This window comes from Amia ocellicauda, chromosome 20 (assembly GCF_036373705.1).
Source record: "Amia ocellicauda isolate fAmiCal2 chromosome 20, fAmiCal2.hap1, whole genome shotgun sequence".
Classification (NCBI taxonomy): domain Eukaryota; kingdom Metazoa; phylum Chordata; class Actinopteri; order Amiiformes; family Amiidae; genus Amia; species Amia ocellicauda.
The window spans coordinates 9,864,374-9,884,688 of NC_089869.1; the positions used below are offsets into that span (position 1 = coordinate 9,864,374).

Sequence of the window (20,315 nt, forward strand, 5' to 3'; positions counted from 1 at the left end):
TAATAGTTTCTCTTTTTTGTTACTGGCATTTAAACTGGGAACTAAATGGTCGCATTCTTGTAGTGCAGAGTTCCGCAGTTTTGCGCAGATCTGCAGAATCCCGCGGATCCCATTGGTGGATCCGCGCAGAACTGCGGGCAACTGCGCAACACGAGCGCGACCAATGAGCGACGCGGCTGAGTGTGACGTGTGCTGACCCTTCACCCCTAGATCCGGTGCGGGGGGCCGAGCTGGAGTAGGTTACGTGTAATTGCCTGCTGAAAATGGCTGAGAAGAAGCAACACGGCAGCTCCAACACAAATCTCCTGTTCTCCACGGCACCGGAGTTTAACTTCAGCCTGCCCTTCATCCCTGTCAGCCAGGCCGCCGGCCCTGCGGTGCTCTCGGGAGGTGAGACCACGTCACACGGGAGGGAGAAGTGGCCTGAGTGGCGTTATATTAATATTACGCTTCCCAATTCAACTTCACGACGTCCCCCAAAACTGCTGTCTGCGCTGTTTTGTTTCGATGCGTAATCCCTTCACACTGGCTAATTAGTATCAGTGAATTCACTTACAGTGTCAATCGCTAACCATTTTGTTGGGACACACTTGGATATCGATGCAGGTTTGCTCTGGCTTGAATGAGAGCTGTCTGGGTCTGACGTTTACAGCCTCTGTTGATTTAATTGACAATCTCAGTTTTTGTCATTTCCTATGCATGGAATAATAAGTAAAGCAAACGCGATTGGTGTTTTATATACGTTATCACACCCCACGAATGAGCTCATTCCACTTTACATTTCGTCCTGAACTGTATGGGCTGCGTTTATAGCTGCCTTTTTGAGTATGAACAAGTTAAAGGCTGCTGTGTGTAGAGGTGTCACAATGACACCCTTTGTACATCACTGTCTAAACTGGGTTGAATGGGAACACTATTCGCTCACAGCGCATGTGTGTGTTGGCCCAGCATTGTTCTTGATGATGTTGCTCTCCATACAACAGAAGATTTGTGTCTGCTCTTTTAGATATTCAGTTGTCAAAACATGTTGCTTTATCAAAAAGAGAGTACATCATCTTGTGTTGACCACTAGGCAGGGGAGTTTTCAAATGTGATGTGCTAGCTACGAAACACAAACATTTACACACACAATTGTACATTTTTAAAGTGAAGTTTCAGGTTTTGTCTTCATTTCAAATATTGGTTGTGTACAAAAATGGTCAACTTATGTCGTCTTGTTGTGTATCATGCAGTGTTGTGAAGGTAAACTGATTGTTCACCATTAGCTTTAACCCATCATCACCAAGTGCTGATTTGTGATCTGTCATTCCAGCTGGCGTTTTCTTTTAGTTTTTTCTGTGCATTTTGTTAAAATGACTGCTTTTGTTTTCTAGAATAAAACAGTGTCCTTTATTGATGCATCACACGTAGTGATGCACAACATCAGGACAAAAATACATCTAGTAACACATTATAGAGCACAACATTAAAGCATACATTGCAAAGCAAATTAGGAAACCACAGTCTGAACTATAGACTATAGAGACAGAATGAGAGAATTGTATGCAGTTGTATTGACTATTACTAAGGCAAATAGCCTAGATAAACCCCTTTAGCAAACAAATTAATTAACAATGTATTCCTTCAATTTCAGGATGATTGTAGGTACCTTGAGAAGCAGGACATAAAATATATTTACAAACACATAAAACTAATGATCGTTTATGTATTCTGTGTGACAATTGAGTGTACTTGTACATGTATAACTTATGAATAATCAAGTTATAGAAATTTGAGAAGTCAAGGAAGCTAGTATTCAAGACAGTACATTACAAAGCTCAATAAACAAGGCTAGACATCACAAAGTAGATATTTCTGTGAGCTTAGCTCGATCAGTGCTGTGGCAGTATCAATAATGCTCCTGTCTTCCAGTCAGTTAAAACGGAAATGCGTTTCATTTTTTTTTTTTACCTGCCTGAACATTTTCTGGTAAACTGTAATCAGCCCTTTTAAAATAAATGTAAGGCAGGTTTTTGTATTTTGTTGCAGCCAAAATAAGCCAACATTTATTTTTTATACTCATACCTTCTGAACAGTCAAATATAGTTTGTTGCAGTGCGACCCTCAAACCAGTTTTTTTTAATCTTTTTAATTGTTTGGAGGCTGATGTTCCTTAGTTCCTTAGTCATGGTGAGTGGATCCGACTCACTGGTGCTGAACCAGCATTAATGTGCGGTAAATACAGTGATTCCACCACGGGGTTATGACAAACCTTTAATGAACGTTTGGAATATCCATGGACAAAACAAACACGTCGCAGAACCAGTGAATTCTCTGCCTGCCAACAGGGCATGCTGCAGGAGCCCCAATCAGGCCCCAGCACAGTCAATAGCATAGTATTCACTTCATCAGCACATGAGCAGAGTGTCGACAAATCTCAGCAGCTGGATTATTATTATTATTATTATTATTATTATTTATTTATTTATTTATTAGCAGACGCCCTTGTCTTGATCTGCCCACAATGCAAAACACCTCACTCAGTTTGTGTGTGTATTATATACAACTATCCAAAGTTATTAAAGACTTGGGAATCTGTTGGGCTAACACAGAATTCTGAAATTCAGAATTAATTTAAAATATAGGTTTATTGAATGGCATGAAAAAATGATAATATTTGTTTCTGTTGTCTGCTTCAATTCAACAGCCTGAGGATATTTGGCAGCAAATATTAAAAAGAAACGTGTCAAACTGTGCTACTATGGTGAGTTAGTGTCTTTAATGTCTTCAATCTTTTCCCCCAGATGATTCTGTAGACGTGGGAGAAGAGGACAGTTTTCTTGGCCAGACATCCGGAAACGCCAACCAGCCTCCAACCTTCAGCTACTTTTCCCAGTCGACAACCAGCAGTGACCCTTTTGCTTCCATCGGGCAACAGTCTTACACTTCTTCTGCACCTACTGTAGGACCGGCTGCCTCGGCCGTTTCTCCGCCCCTCACCACCGCTGGACAAAATGATTACCCAGCTGCAGCAGCCCCCCAGTCGAACTTTACCCAGCCCCCAAGTTCTCAGTTTGGAAATGCACCCTATCAGAGCCCTCAGGCTGGATACACTCCTGCGCCAAGTAGCATAGCCCCGCCCATTGCCCAGGCCCAGCAGCAGATTTACAACCCCTATCGCCACACCCCTTTAACCAGCCGAGTCAATCCCTATCTAGCTCCGCCACAACTTCAACAAAGCCAAGCCCAGCAACAGCAGCTGCCTTTCCTTCAGGCTCCGCCCTCTGCCCCTCCCTCTCAGACATATCACACTCCCTCCGTTCCGTTCGCACAGGTAATTTCTATCTTTGTTTGTTTGCAATTACATTTCTTGTGCAGTAATGATACTTTTGTTGCAACCTCGTGCACGTCACCAGAGATTTTTACAGGAGTGTTAATACAGCAGCCAGATTTGCTGTGTTTTAAGTTCTGTTGGGACCTGGATTGGCTACTGCTACATACTAGTGTCTACAGCTATCTCAAGAAACCACTAATTGCTCTATGCTGTAGTGTTTTTTTTGCATTTCAACAGTCTGATATGATCTTGTAATAGTGAAAATATAAATCATGAATCATTCTCCCTTAGATGGCATGTTGTAATTGAATGTCTGAAAAAACAAATTGCACTTCAAACTGCATTAGCAGTGTTAGGGTGTGCAAAACGATACATGTATTTTGAAATAGTAACTTAAGAGTGCTTCAGTGTCAGACAAGTCACCCTTGTGCATCAGCTTTTGTTTGTTTTGGAGAAGTTCCCAATATAACAAAGTTTGACTGGATAAGTAACAAAATTAGAAATGCAGATTCAAATATTAAAGATATTGCTTCCTCTTTAGTTTAACATGCAAGATTGTAAAACAAAATATTCAGGAGGCAGTATACATGGCAATGAAGCACAGCAACACGTTTTCCTACATATGGAACCTTTTGTTTTCTGTTTGTGTGAATGATAGGTTCAGTTTTAGGAGTTGTTGACATGAGGAACTACCCCTACATTCTGCAATCTGTGGTGACTCCTGATTATGACATTTTATTGAAGCTGGCCAGATGTTGCAGACATAGGATCTGGCAAAAGTGTTGAAAATTGCTGAAGGCTTCTCTCATTGGATATTGTCAGTGTGGGTAGAGAAGTGGATGGTCATTTTTAGGGGAGGATCTAAGTCCTTAAAATTAAAGGCTATCCTCATTTTATACAGTGTGCCACTATCTGCACAACAGGGAATAAACAGTACCAGCTTCTGACCTGCCGTTACATACTCCCATCATGCAGAATTACAGGAGGGAAAGGGTTAAAGGTAGACCAAGGAAAGGAAAGTAAGAATATTAAATCAGGCTTCCGTATCTGTGAATGCTAGGCTCCTCACACTCAGGGGCAGGCCGTACCTTCCGGTGTTCGCCCTGCAGGCCCCCTGGTCCCAGCTCCTCCCATGATGCCCTACACCTACAATGTGTATGAGCCCGTTCAGCCCCACTGGTTCTACTGCAAGCAGGTGGAATCCAAGGATATCTGGTTCCCCTTCAGCCTCTTTGACTCCATCAGGCTTGAGGAGACCTTTAACTCAGGTGAGTGAATTGAACACGTTGATCAGTTCTGTGATTGGCATCTCTCTGTGGGCATTGTCTACGGTGATTTTAATTTTCATCCCCTTCTTTGTTTGAAAGTGACTTTTTTTCCTTTTTATTTCTTCTGTTCAGTCCAGCCAGACCCAGAGAGTGTGGTCGTGTGCACGGATGGGGGCCGCTATGACATTCAGCTGTACGACCGCATGAGAACGGCGGTGTACTGGGAGGAGGAGCCGTCTGAAGTGCGCCGGTGTACCTGGTTTTACAAAGGAGACACAGACAGCAGGTTTATTCCGTACTCTGAGGAGTTCAGCGAGAAGCTGGAGGTACGTGCTCGGACACCTGCCGCTTCTCGGGGATGTACCTCTTTTTTTGGTTTCCTTACGCATACTGACAGTTGCGAATTATAAATCTGCAATGAATGTACTGCTTTTCGTGTTCATGGGTTTGATAAGGGGTTTGATTTGGTCTAGCCCCTAGTCCAAATTGGAGCCTCTGTTTACAAAGCTGGACTGAGATGTTTAATAGACATAAACTGATTTTGCCAGTCAGTTTACCTTGGTTTGTCAGTTTCCGGACGGAGTTGGCTCAGATGAGATGGGTGGTGCACGATAGGGCTGGGTGATGTGACCTAAAACATGATCTCTCTATTTTTAGAGGTTTGGGCGATACACGATATATATCTCTATTTCTTGTCTTTCTCCAAAGAAGCTACAAAATAAGACCAAAGACATTCAAATTCAAACAAGTCTTTCTTTAATTATAAAATATGCAAAACAAACAAATACCACTTGTCATGGTAATTGTTTTTTAACCTGACTAAACAAATATTTTTTTGTAAGAACAATGTGCGAAATAACAAATTCTTGCTGTCAAACTACATTTTGACGGTAAAGCATGGAATACACACTCAAGCCTGCGGAATAGGCGTCATGTGGGTTCAAATCCCAGGTGGGACAGTGCTGTTGTACCCTTGAGCAGGTACTTCACTTAGATTGCTCCAGTAAATGGTGTATAAATGGGTACAAATGTAAGTCGCCCTGGATAAGAGCATCTGCTAAATGACAAATAATGTAATGCGTGTGTGTGTATATATATATATATATATATATATATATATATATATCGTTGTTATGTGACCATAAATAATAGTGTGTGTGTGTATACATGCATATATACACAGTATTATTTATTATTTACAGTCACATAAGATCTACAACACAAGTAATAGTAATCATGCAACTCATGCTCTATAGTATAGATTCACATCCTAATCACATACCACATTTGGGTTTAAAGTGGTGCATTTAACATCTGTCCTTGCTAGACAGGTACGTTTCCTTGCTGTGACAGTAGAGTTTCGATTTGAAATTACTGTATAATGTGATAACACAAAATGTTGTTATTATAATTAAAAAAACTTACACCACTTTCACAACTTCACCATATTAATTAAAATATCAAACATTCTGCAGTTTTTTTACATTGCTTTTCAATTTATAAAAATGAAGCAAACTTGATTATACTTTATTTTTATACAAATTATAGTTATATATATGTTATATATATCTATCAGGGTTTTCCACATAAATTTGCATAGGCAAGGCGGTCTGATACTGAATTTTTCAGCAGGGGGGTGAGTTGCCATCACAAATTGTTTACTGATTTACTAACATCAACACAAATTATTCGATAGTAACTCACCACCAAGACGCATTTGCTCCCTCCTCTTCGGAGGCGACTGGCCACATAAACAAATGATTGACAAATGTCTTCTGCAGGTGATTGGCTGCATAAAAACATTGATTGACAGTTACTCCTCCCACATAAAAAAAAACTCTACTTGCAGTACAAGTGTTTTGTATTTCACACAATATTGAATATATATCGCAAAAACCCGATATATGGCCCAGCCCTAGTGTACAGTCCCTAACACTCAGTTTTAGTTTGGCATGTTAAAAGAGGTTGTAATGGTATTTTAAATTATTATAATTATGAAAGTGAATTTGAGGCTGATGAATATCACTCCATTTGTTCTCCTACAGGGAGAATATAAGAAAGCTGTGACAACCAACCAGTGGCACCGAAGACTGGAATTCCCTACTGGGGAGACGATTGTCATGCACAATCCCAAGGTAATCCCGTGGGAGAGGGTCACCCACAAGCAAATAATTAACAGAATCAGAAATGTTTAAAGTCTTAGTTGAAGGATTTATTGAACACAGATGCAATTTGTACAGAATTATTAAATTAAATTAAACACATTACTCTTTTTTTATTGACAGGTAAATGATCTTATTCACAGCAGGAAGGAATTAAATGTAATTTTCTTGCATTCATTTTTTTTCATTTACAGATTTTGTGAGGTTGATGTGAAGCTGAATGAGTTTCTTCAGCTTTATAATCTCCCTCCACTACCTTCACTTGTTTTCAAACCATTAGATGAGATGAAATGAACTGTGGTGTATAAAGTGATTTAATCTTAATGAGCCCAAAAACACTACAAATGTATGTACTGTGCTGTTCCCATTCCCGTTTCCCTCAGGTGATCGTTCAGTTCCAGCCCTCGGCGATGCCAGACGAGTGGGGCACCACGCAGGATGGGCAGACCAGGCCCAGGGTGGTGAAGAGGGGCATTGATGATGATCACGATGAGATTCCCGATGGTGAGGAGACTCCTGCTGACTATTATACAGGCTGCTGCTATTTATAATCTAACACAATTTCTATGTTCTACGTTGTATATGCTTCTAAAGGGAGGCTGTCTTTATCTGCTGTGGGCGTCTCAATAACAAGCCATTGATTGTCCCTGCCTTTAGGAGAGCTTCCTCAGGTGGACCACCTGGTGTTCATGGTGCATGGCATAGGACCCGTCTGTGACCTGAGATTCAGGACCATGGTGGAGTGCGGTAGGTCTTTGTAGGTCTTGGTTAAGTCCTATGAGGCAAATTAGTATTTTTTGTGTTTTCTTAATATAAGGCTTGACTGTACTCTGGCTCCATTTCTACTATAGTTTGATCTGACTGACATTAAAAAATAAACAAACAAACAAAACTAAAATATATACCTCTACCCTGATATAATGCAGTCCTTGGGAGCCAAAAACTCTTACCGCATAATAGGTGAAACCGCGTTATATCGAACCTGCTTTGGTCTCGAGCATTTCCAGAATTAATAGTCAGGAAATACTTTGTGTTATGGCTGACACAGTGTTTGCAGTAAATAATTCTACTCTGCAGTGGGTAAATATCCTTTCTTTCATTACAACACTTATTTTATAGGGTTACTTAAAAGATAGTGTACTAAAAACACCGGTACAAACACTGCTAAATGCAACCATGTGGGCTCAGTTTCATCTACTTCAATCGTTTGGTCTGCGTGTAATGATTAGGAAAATGCAAATTCACATGAAATACAAATTGTTGTAAAAAAAGGATTTTGGTATTTTATCAAGTAGCACCATGGACCACTTTGTCACTTAACCAACTGTTATACGTAAATTAAGTAATATTAACTATTAATTATTAAATCATTTTAAAACATTTTGGATATATTGAAGATACTTATAGAAGATTTAAAAGAAGCTAAAAAGGTAATCAATGGATTTAAACTGTCAACTTTAACTTTTAATTAAGACTTGCACACAAGCCTGTTTTTACGCAGATTGGAGTGAAAGTTTAAAAATGCTGTAAATGCACCTGGCTTTGTGTTTCGACTTTCAAAACATTTTTTTCTTAATCGGGTTATATCCGAATTCGTGTTGTATCAGGGTAGAGGTGAATTATGTGTCAACCCATTACATTAACTGATTTGTACATTTTTGTGATGCATACACTATATACTGAGGCACACACCCTGTATATACTGAGGCACACACCCTGTATATACTGAGGCACACACCCTGTATATACTGAGGCACACACCCTGTATATACTGAGGCACACACCCTGTATATACTGAGGCACACACCCTGTATATACTGAGGCACACACACACTATACATATTGAGAGACACACACACACTCTACATACTGAGAGACAGACACACACACACTGTGTATACTGAGAGACAGACACACACACACTGTGTATACTGAGAGACTCACACTGTGTATACTGAGAGACACACACTGTGTATACTGAGAGACTCGCACTGTGTATACTGAGAGACTCGCACTGTGTATACTGAGAGACTCGCACTGTGTATACTGAGAGACTCGCACTGTGTATACTGAGAGACTCGCACTGTGTATACTGAGAGACTCACACACTGTGTATACTGAGATGCGCACACACACTGTATACTGAGACGCATACAGTGAAATAATTGTTTACAGTGAGATTTCACCCAATTTTACAGTAAGATTTTTCGCTACACACTATACTGAGATACTTCTGTATACAGTGAGATCAGTCATCAGTCACAACAGAGCTAATTATAGTGGAACGTATTGCCAGAATAATGGATTTGTAAAGAAATTAAAATCTGCGAGCTGTGTGAGCTGATGGGTGTGGAGCTGAGTGGCTATGAGACAGAAAAGGAAATTTTTTCACTGTATGTGTCTCAGTATGGTGTATGTACCATGGGGTGAATTATGTCCCTAACAGCGCCTCATACAAAAGATAGTAAAACTGAACAACAGTCTCTTGTTGCCTTTCGGAAGAACAGTGCCTGGTGGTTGTTTGGTTCTACTCCACTGGAGGGCGCTCTTGATACATGAAAGAGTAATCTGTATTAAAAGCGACTAGCGAGATTCTGAGTGGACTGTCTTCGGTGGCAGCTGTTGTTTTCATGGAGATACTTTGTTTTGTTTTGTTCTCAGTGGATGACTTCCGTAGCGTCTCTCTAAAGCTGCTGCAGAGTCACTTCAGGAAACCTCAGGAGGAGCGAGCCATCAGCCGTGTGGAGTTCCTCCCGGTCCAGTGGCACATGGCCCTGCATGGCGATGCTACTGGAGTGGACAGGTGAGGACCAGGGGTTGTCCCATGGTTACCCACATCTGCATGCTCTGAACAGGGGTCTTCTGGGCCACTGATTTGACAAGTTTCAGGATCATGTGGTACAAAATCAGGAGACTCAATCAGTTTGACACCTAACAAGTGCTTTGTGTGCGTCTTTCACCTGTGCAGGCGAATCAAGAAGATCACACTGCCAAGCACAGGCCGTCTGCGCCACTTCACCAATGAAACTCTGCTAGACGTCCTGTTCTACAACAGCCCTACCTACTGCCAGACCATCATGGACAAAGTGGCCCTGGAAATAAACCGCCTCTATGCGCTGTTCCTTACCCGGAATCCTGATTTCAAAGGAGGCGTTTCAGTATCTGGACATAGTTTAGGTAAAGGGGGGGATATTCCAAGCCACAGAGCGGTCAACAGATTGATAGACCTGTAAGCTGAGCACAGAAATCAAATGCTAATTGTTACTTAATTACTGTGAGAACCTCGGAACTTGGCACTGACCAAAACATTCTGAAATTCCTTTTTGCTGCAAGTTCACTGCCCAGGATATTCTATAAATATTGTACTGATAGTCCTTTACAATTCATTAGGAAATGTTTGCATGTCGATAATCATCGGGAAGTGGATGTTTTTCCCGATGCATTCATTTTGGTTTAAATGGTTATACAATATGTGTAACTGTTTAACTGCTGTTTCATCCAGTACCTGTTATACTTTTCCAGGCTCCCTTATTCTTTTTGATCTGCTGTCCAATCAGAAAGATAAGTCCCAGCCTCATGCCTCTGCCGTCCCTATGTCCAATGGTGGGAACCCTCTGGAAGGCAATAATATCAAACAGGTAAAAGTATCCTTCAGTGTATTCAGCGTGGTGGCCCGTACTCTGTTTTCAAACTCCTACTGGCTATCTTTACCCCTGTCTGATGATGATCCCTGTATTGCCAGGTTACTGCAACATTGCAGAAGGTTTGGTTAATAAGTTATTTCTGACTTGCATGCATGCTAGGTGGATGGTGCCAACCCAGTATTTCAGGGAAGCGATGCAGGCTGTGAGGCAACTGAGGAGGAGCATGAGGCCGAGGAAGAAGAAGAGCTTGTTTTGTCCTCTGCTCTGGATCAGCTCGGTCTCTCTGAGTATCTCGGCACCTTTGAGAAGGAGAAAATCGACACGGAGTCTCTGGTCAGAATCAACACAATAAATCATACTTACCGCCATAAGGTGTCCTTTAACATGCAGTTTAGGAATTGAAATAAGTGCAGTGATGAATATACACCGATCAGCCATAACATTATGACCACCTGCCTAATATTGTGTAGGTCCCCCTTTTGCCGCCAAAACAGCCCTGACCCATCGAGGCATGAACTCCACTAGACCTCTGAAGGTGTGCTGTGGTATCTGGCACAAGACGTTAGCAGCAGATCCTTTAAGTCCTGTAAGTTGCGAGGTGGGGCCTCCATGGATCGGACTTGTTTGTCCAGCACATCCCACAGATGCTCGATTGGACTGAGATCTGGGCAATTTGGAGGCCAAGTCAACACCTTGAACTCGTGATTCATCAGACCAGGCCACCTTCTTCCATTGCTTCGTGGTCCAGTTCTGATGCTCATGTGCCCATTGTAGGCGCTTTCGGCAGTGGACATGGGTCAGCATGGGCACCCTGACTGGTCTACAGCTACGCAGCCCCATACGCAACAAACTGCGCTGCACTGTGTGTTCTGACACCTTTCTATCAGAACTGGCATTAACTTTTTCAGCAATTTGAGCTACAGTAGCTCGTCTGTTGGATCGGACCACACAGGCCAGTCTTCGCTCTCCAGGTGCATCAGTGAGCCTTGGCCATCCATGACCCTGTCGCCGCTTTTCCTTCCTTGGACCACTTTTGATAGGTACTGACCACTGCAGACCGGGAACACCCCACAAGAGCTGCAGTTTTGGAGATGCTCTGACCCAGTCGTCTAACCATCACAGTGTGGCCCTTGTCAAAGTCGCTCAGATCCTTACGCTTGCCCATTTTTCCTGCTTCTAACACATCAACTTTGAGGACAAAATGTTCACTTGCTGCCTAATATATCCCACCCACTGACAGGTGCCAGGATAACAAGATTATCAGTGTTATTCACTTCACCTGTCAGTGATCATAATGTTATGGCTGATTGGTGTGTATTTTTATAAAAATTGGGATATTGGAAATCTGAAAGTCTCAAATGAATATGAAATTTTTAAGAAAGATTTGTTTGTACTAGAAATGTCTGCTCCCATTATTCAAACCTCTCTGTTCTTCTACCCCATTTGAACAGCTCATGTGCACTGTGGATGACCTGAAGGAGATGGGAATCCCACTGGGGCCAAGGAAAAAAATTTCAAATTTTGTGAAAGAGCGAGCCAAAAAACAGGTAAACACCTCTCTTCCTCTCCATATGTATTTCACATCTCTAAAAAAGTAAGTTTTCTATGAACTTGCAAGTCACGCAAGGCCTTAGTGTAGTGTGGGGAGGGCATAATGGGTTGTATTTGGTCTCACTGGGACTAGGCAGAGTTAAAGATCCCCAGAGATGAGTGTGTTCCACTTTCACTGTCATTAAATAAGCTAGTTTTTGTAATCTAATGTCCTGTGTACATTATTGTGTTCTGAAATGTTATCTGATAGGAATAATGTATTGCACTTGTTCCACTGTTTCTGTTCAGGAAAGGCGAAAGGCTGCAGCAGAGAAGGCCGTGGCAATGGAGGCTGTGCGGAGAGCCAAGCAGGAGGCCGTTCTCCAGGCCAGAGAGGAGGCGGCGGCCGCAGCTGCGCAGCTCTCCCATGCACAGCCAGACCGGGCAAAGCAGAGACTGCCCGTGGGGGGGACCATCTCATCCTTGCATGTGGATTACGACTACTTTGGAGTCGGCACTGGACAGGTGTGCATTTCATTCCTAACCCCAGAAAGGTTCAGCGTGGAAAATACGGCTGAATAGGTTTAGTTTTGTTTTTCTTCAGAGTTAATCTAAAATATTTTCAAGAGAATTTGTGTGGGAGGCCTGGGCCTATGTTCTTAAAACTTTCATGTCATGTTCAGTTTGCCACCCCTTCTTTAACAAATGAAAAATGAGCGTGTGGTTTGTGGAGATGGATTAAACAGAGAGGTGTGGTCCCAGATTAGCGAGGAACTAATGGGAGTGCTGTGCTTTTTAGTGCTGTGGGATGTAGAGTTTATATTAAAAAGTATTAACCACATCCTTAACAGACCGGTCAGGAAGCATGACCAAGGGGAAGGGTTTTTTCAGAAAGCAGAAACTCAACCTTTTCCACCCCTAATTATTTATTTATTTGTTCTAATGATTCACCCTTGTTTTTCTTTTAGTCATCTTGTTGCTATAAAGTGGGATAGAAAACATGTGAGTGGCACAGATTAGGTCAGTGCCCACACACAACTGCACAAGGCGTTGCTGCTTATTCCTCCTGCTAGTTTGCTAGTCTGCTTTCCTAGGAGGGTCTTCTGAACCAAAACAAATAATAGTGCACACTCTGTTTTTAAAGTACTGTCAAAACATTTGTGACTTGGTATTTTAGCTTTTGCAGAGGTTATTCGGGCAGGCTAGATTTTGCTTAATTAAGCTTATAGCAATTTCCAGTAAAAAAAGAAGACTTAATATTGTTCAAAATCATTTCATACAATTTCAGTTCAGAACCAGTTTTACTATTCTCCAAATACAATTTATTGTAAACCACCTTTATAAGTTATATTTGCAAAGAAGCTCAGATACCTCCATGGTTTCTTTTTGAAATATTTCAGCACAGACCGAGAAATAAACAGGGCTTTTCATAATTTCCAAGCAGCAGCAGATAAACCAGAGGCTGTGTTTGTTATGTGTTGTTTTGTTACATTTTTTGAAGGCTTAATCCTGTGTTGAAAAGATAACACGAACACCAGATAATTTGGCACTACTTCATTGTGGACATTTGAAAGTGAACAACCAGACAGGCTTGGATATCTTTCTAAAGTTACAGCAAGACGTTTTAGGAGTGCAACTCTCTTCCTGCCGATTATGCCATTTTATCCGGTCTACTTAAATTGGCTAATTGTTAATAGCTACGTATGAAAGCAGTCCACACTTCAAGATTTTGATTAACCCGAGGTACCATCTAAGTACAACACAGGACAGTTTATACCAGCCCAGGAATTACACAATGTACTCCTTAATGTGAACTGTCATAAATCAATGATTTGCAATTTAAGATGTAGTTGCTTTGATGTTTCATGTAGCTAGGTAAGCAAGTGACATTCATGCAACACTGAAGGATGTTTATGACCTCAGCCGTGAGTGGGAGCTGGTGCGTCAAGGCTGTTGGTTACAGAACTGGCTTCACTCCATGTCCATGAAATACAGAGAATGATAATATTTGGGAAGGACATCTGCTGTCAGACAGCACTTTTGAGAAACAAAGACATCAACTATGTGGGCATTATGCATGAATTTTAAGCCTTTGGAAAAGTCATAGACTCAACAGCTTAGCATAGTTCAACCCTTGAAAACATTTTTGTATGAATTAACATGGAATGCATTCTCTCTGGCCCACCATTAATTTGTGACATTTCACTGAAGTTATCCTAAAAATGGGCATAGTTTAATACTGAGGAATGCCTGTCTTTTGAAGCCCTGACAACTGCTTGGGGAAAGATTGTGCTAATATTGGTACTAAATCTGCTTTGTTGCCATTTGTGTCTGCATTCTGCATGATTCATTTAGTTTGCAGAGCCTATTAAAAGGAGAATTGTTTGGAAAGTATTGCTGGTCGAAAAAGGACATAGTATTTGTATGAATTTAATAATTTATTCTCAACACAAGTCTTATTATTTTGTATTTGTTAATATTACATGTGCAGTACAATGCAGTTACACCTGACGTTTCAATGGAAACAGAAAGTCAATGCAATTCTATTTTCTGTATTTATCTCTTTCTAGGTCTCTGTGGTTTACCACTCATTGGACTTCGAACCAGTGAATTTCTTTGCCTTGGGCTCCCCCATTGGAATGTTTCTCACAGTGCGGGGGCTCGAGAAAATTGAAGAGAACTACCACCTCCCCACCTGCAGGGGTTTCTTCAATATTTATCACCCGGTGAGTCAGAGCAAAAACTGCTTTCTTCTGTTCCAGCTCTCTGTAAATATAGTTGTGAAAAAGAGTAGTTTATGGACTGAGGTCAACGGGAGGCTCTAGAGACCCAATTTAGACTAAATGCTGTGAGAGTGTAAGGCCCCTCCCTCTCCTTTCATCAGCGTTACTTTGAGAACAGTTGTGGCAGATTCAGAAACTGATACCGTAAAACTTCAATTAAACGCTCCCAGCGTTTATTCCAAATAACTGCAAGAAGCTCCGGCGATTGTGTTAAACTTTCATAAATAAAAATACATGCAGGGTAAGAAGAGCATGGAAACATTGCTTCATTGTAGAAGTAGGCAAATAGGCTAGGCTTTTATTTTTATTATTATTATTATTATTATTAGAAGTATTATTATTTTTAACTATTATTTTATAATAATTTGCTTTCCAAAGATGCAAACAAATCACATTCAATGTATGGTGAACTATATATACACTGGATTGAAACACCGGTAATTCTGTTAGCAGTCTAACATTTGATATACTGTGAACAATCAAAAACCACTTCAACAAAATTGTGGAAATATGCTTAAAACCAAACCAGCAACATTATACTTCATTAATGCATTGTTTATGTCGCAATTGACAGCTTGACAGCAATACAAATATACAGCAATATATTATAAAGTGAGAAATAAATTAATAACTCACGTGATGGTGTTTTTTAAATTAATTTAGGGTATATGTATGTATTTGCTGAAAACAAGAAAGATGCATAACCCGGCGTTTATTAGAGACCGGCTTTTGTTTACATGATTATGCAAATTAACCCCGCTATTTGAGATCCGGTGAGTATTGGAAGTTTTACGGTATTTAACAAGGGTTCAAATATGACTTTACAGAGTGTGAAAATGCAAAGTTTATTTTCTTAATCATCTGCATTAGACAGAAATAGAACTGAGAAGCTCCTTATAGATTTTTCCTCCGCAATATACAGTAAACATAATTTCCTTAATAAAGATTCTTTTTATATATTTGATGTCCTTTAGTCTGGTTAAACCCATTCCTGTGAAGAATTCAGTAGGATCTCTGCTTGTACTTTTTCCTCTGCAGCTGGACCCTGTGGCATATAGAATCGAACCCATGATTGTTCCTGACCTGGATGTAAAGCCTGTTCTCATTCCACATCACAAGGGCAGGAAAAGGCTTCACCTCGGTAAGGACAAACAATGCAGGGTTGTGATAAGGAAGACTAGGCTCTGTATTCATTATCATATAGCAGTGTCACCCTTGGAGCCAGTGAGGAATAGGGAGATGGTTTACATACTAGCTGCCATACTACTGTAATGCTACTCTAAGATTAATTTTGTATCCGTTTCCGCTTTAGTTGCGCTGCAAACCAAAGAAGGCCAGATCATATTCAGGCGCCTTTTACACCTACGGTTTGCTGCGTGTTTAAGTCCGTTTTGGTTAGTTTTGAAGCTATGTATGAAACCTCAGATTGTGATGTCATTGCACCAGGATGTGAAAGGAGTGGTCTCGGTTAGTTTGAAAGTGAACTTGGTACGTTTGTGACCTTGTTACCACACTTTTTCTTTCCAATGTGAAATCAAATGCTTTCTGGTTCTTTTGGAAACAAAAGCTCCAAACGGCAGACCAACCTGTGGAAGTGACATACATGGACACAATGGAACTGCCCAACCCTGGTGTGTGTGTGTGTGTGTATATATATATATACACTGAACTTCCACTCATGAGAACCATGCACATTTGGAAAAGTGATGTTGAATCAGTACTTCCACATACAGTTGCAAATGAATTACACAAACTATCTTTAATTCCCTTTCAAACAAATTCAAGTTTGGTTGACTTGGCTTTGTGAGTTATTTTTACTGGTCGCATCAAAGCTAGAAAAACTAATAAGCATTGCATGATTTTTTCTAACTTTTATCATTTGGTCAAAATGTATGTCCCTGCTGCTATCAAAGGTGGAGTTTACATACGTGTTTTAACCTTAGTCGAAGCAATATGCTCGAGTCAAAATTAAATGCCCCTCTCCCATGGTCTTAGTTTATTGTGCTCGGGATGAGTAGCTGTTAACCCAGCGTCATGCAACTTAAAGGGAAAGGAGTAACTTAATACAGCTCTACATACAGGACTTGTACTGTTTTTGTAAGAAAATCCCAGAAAGGATGGTTTACGTGTGCGAGAGCAATACTCAAGACATTGACATCACAGAATCCATGGCTGTCATGTGACAACTTGTTCCAATGAAACAGTGTGCAGCCGTGGCTTGTGCCTCGAGTCGAGTTGTTTTAATATTTTGTTTTTCACGTCACTGATGGAGTTGGCAAGCCGTGAATATAAGTTCAACTAATTATCTCCCTGCTAATGAATTTTAATATACACGTTTTCCAGTGTTCTGATTCTCGTGAGTGTTCGGGCCCAATGTAATCACTTCACGAGTTAAAAACACTGCATGGAACCCCCCCAAAGTTTCACAAGCTGACTATGAACTGTGTGTGTGAGCAAGCCTTTCTCTCCTCCCTGTCACCACCTCCTTCTGACAAGGGACTAACTATGGGGGATTTTCGCAGTGTTATTAACTCGAGAAATTATGTTGTGCTTTTATAAATATTGTTGCACCTTTTAGACCTTATTTCAATAGCCTCTTTCCTTTAAAATATAATGAAAATGTTCCACATCTCTGACTGCAATGGCAAATGCAGCATGATTATGCAAAATAAAATAAAAATGGTGCAACCAAGTCAGGTGCTGGTGCCACCAACTAAAAAGAAAGTGCCTTTATTTTCTTTCTTATACACATTTTAAAAAATCCCTTTAGAATAGTATTCATTTTCTTTGTCTTGTATTAATTAAGAAAAAAGCCCCATAGAAGTTTAAACCAACATACAGTTGAAGCTAATTCATGTAATCCTTTCTGAGTATGGCCTTATCATTTCATTGAGTCTCTTGAACCATCTTACATTATTGTACACCACTAGTGCCTTTCCATTATTGTGCTGCTCATAAGTGCAATTAGTCCAGGGCTGTTGTCCCTGTCATCCCTCCAGGAGTGTAGAGTCCTGTGCATCATCTTCAGTGGGCCTAGTCTAGGTTGTAAATGTCAGTAGCATTTACTATCTTCCTAGTTTGACATTGGTTTAACCTCTATGGTGATTTAATGTTTATGTGTGCAAGGCAAAGCTTCATTCTATGGTACTCTTTCTTCAACTTTGTGTTGTTTTTGTGTGTCTGTGTGTGTTGTGCAGAACTTAAAGAAAGTCTGACGCGAATGGGCTCAGATTTGAAACAGGGATTCATTAGTTCCCTGAAGACAGCCTGGCAGACCCTTAATGACTTCGCAAGGGCACACACGTCCTCTCCGCAGCTACAAGCTGAGCTGGAGAAGGTGGCCAACCAGATCAAAGAGGAAGAGGAGAAGCAGGTCGATGAAGGTGAGTTTGATAGGGTTCATTAGTTTGAGTTTTATATGTGGGTTTAAATCATTTGAGATATAATGCAAGAACACGTGTCACTAACTTAACAAATCAATCCAATTTGGCTTGCCTTCCTCAATCAGTTCTATTCAATGTATTGATTATTAATACTCATGAAGAATTAATTCTACACTTTCAATCATTTACTATTAGAATTTATGGTTTTGATCTATACATTAAAAAACTAAGCACTGTGGTTTATTAACTAAAGATGACATCTTAGCATTACATACAGTGCTTAATTTGTAACTGACGAGGTGCCGGAGCTAAATATGAATGTGAGAGAGCGGATGAATGGGGGAAAGCAGGGGAACTGGAGCTCTAAGTGTGACAACTGCGACGAGGGGGGGGTGGGAGTAGAGCTGCTGAGTTGTCTCCTGGGGGCGCGGGGTGGTGCCGAGTTGTTGACCGTAGGAGCCAGACTTCGGACAGCCTCAAATTTTCAGCTCTGGTACAGATTAAGCTCCAATTACGTACCAGAGGAAGGAGAAGATTTGATCAATTTACACCTTCTGAAAACAACCCACAGATGGCTAGATTAGAACATTCTGCTGGAACACAGTGCCCCCCAAGCCTTTATTGATAGTGTCATCTGTCTGGGAAACCCCTGTTATTTAAAGAAATGTCATCAGACATTTACATTGAACCATCTACTTGAACTGTAGATGGAATTGGCGCATTCTTTTTAATGATTTAGTGTTTCAAATGATTGTACACACAGGTTACACTATCGTTCTGTGGTACCATGTGATCTTTTTAGTGTACAGATATTCTTTTCACTCTCCTAGAACACAAAATGGTGGAGAGCCCAGATTCCACAAAGGAGGACGACCTCGCTGTGAAGATTGGGATGCTGAACGGAGGGAACCGCATTGACTATGTTTTGCAGGAGAAGCCGATCGAGAGCTTCAATGAGTATCTATTCGCTTTACAGAGCCACTTGTGCTACTGGTAAGAAACACGTATTCACTGTGAAGAGGGGCACACTAACCCAAGCACATGTTGTTCCCCCTCCTCCTACATGAAAGAGTGATGTGTCTGTGTGAATTCCTGTGTAGTCATTGACAGGAAACAACATGAGAACATAACAGAGGTCAGAGAAGTGCTCCTTATCTGGTTTATAATGGGAGTTGTGTTACACGTGTGTGTGTATTTGACATGAACAAATCATGGGAGGTATTTAAGTATGTGACGAGCATGAATTCTGACGAAAGGCTTTCTGGTGATGTTCATCCTTGTTAGTCTGAAGCTGAAACAGAACATATACACAAGAAAAGGTGTAACAATGTGGGATTTCAAATTTTCTTTCTTTTGTCAGGGAATCTGAAGATACTGCTCTGCTGATCCTTAAAGAAATCTACAAAACGATGGGGATTTGCCCTGAACAATCGGTGCATTGATGACCATCACTGCCTGATTTGACAGCAGATCGTATTTCATGTTTTTGTTTTTGTTTGTTTTTTCTTTATCATTCGCATTTAAGTTTACTCTTCCAGATGATAGACTTATTCCCTTCTTAAATATAAATTATCATTTTTTCCTTAGTTATTTTTTTTTATATATATATAATTTGTAGACTAGAGAACAAGTTACAAGATAAATACACAAGTATTTGGCCATCTGTCTTAAATTAAGAAAACCTAGCGCTATGATGAATTCCAAGGCAGGAATACTTTGATTTATTCTTGGACTTTTATATGATGTGAAGGATGCAGAGACTGAACCTGGTGGTGGTGATTTCTAAAGCTGAAAGAGATAATAAGAACTGGGATGGAAACCAAGTACTTCATAGATTTAAATATTGTCTATTTAAAAAAAAACAATCTAACTCTGCTTGTGGGCCACACTAATCTCATAGTATGACAGCAGTCCTACAATAAAGAGATCATAATTTACTGTGTCTTTCAGTTTGCTTTATTGGATTATATGGCTGACAAATTTTGATCCAAGCTTTCTCTGTGATTTTGGCTTTACATACATGCATATATATGTCAGTCAGTTTTGTTTTATTCTAAGCTTATGATAACTTTTAAGGCCTTTGCACACTGGATCCGAAGATGCATCCGATTTGTACATGTGCGAAGAGAAAAAGTGTGCACCCCTGTCTCACCTTGCACACTGAGTCGGTCATTGTTGAACGATGGTGATGTGTCAATTTTGGAATCTAAACCAATTTTGGAATGTAAATAA

General features: G+C 40.5%; 1 protein-coding gene across 1 annotated transcript; it reads left to right on the forward strand.

Moving 5' to 3' along the window:
* The first annotated feature begins 206 nt into the window (after positions 1–206).
* Positions 207–20,020, forward strand: sec23ip (SEC23 interacting protein). The gene is made up of 18 exons (XM_066693017.1): positions 207–390; positions 2,784–3,313; positions 4,374–4,581; positions 4,714–4,907; positions 6,627–6,716; positions 7,127–7,247; positions 7,401–7,490; positions 9,405–9,546; positions 9,712–9,920; positions 10,266–10,381; positions 10,547–10,720; positions 11,839–11,934; positions 12,227–12,442; positions 14,488–14,643; positions 15,739–15,841; positions 17,898–18,083; positions 18,914–19,076; positions 19,444–20,020. The coding sequence occupies exons 1-18, from the start codon at positions 264–266 to the stop codon at positions 19,523–19,525; spliced, it is 3,003 nt and encodes a 1,000-aa protein (XP_066549114.1). The 5' UTR covers positions 207–263; the 3' UTR covers positions 19,526–20,020.
* The last annotated feature ends 295 nt before the right edge of the window (positions 20,021–20,315 follow it).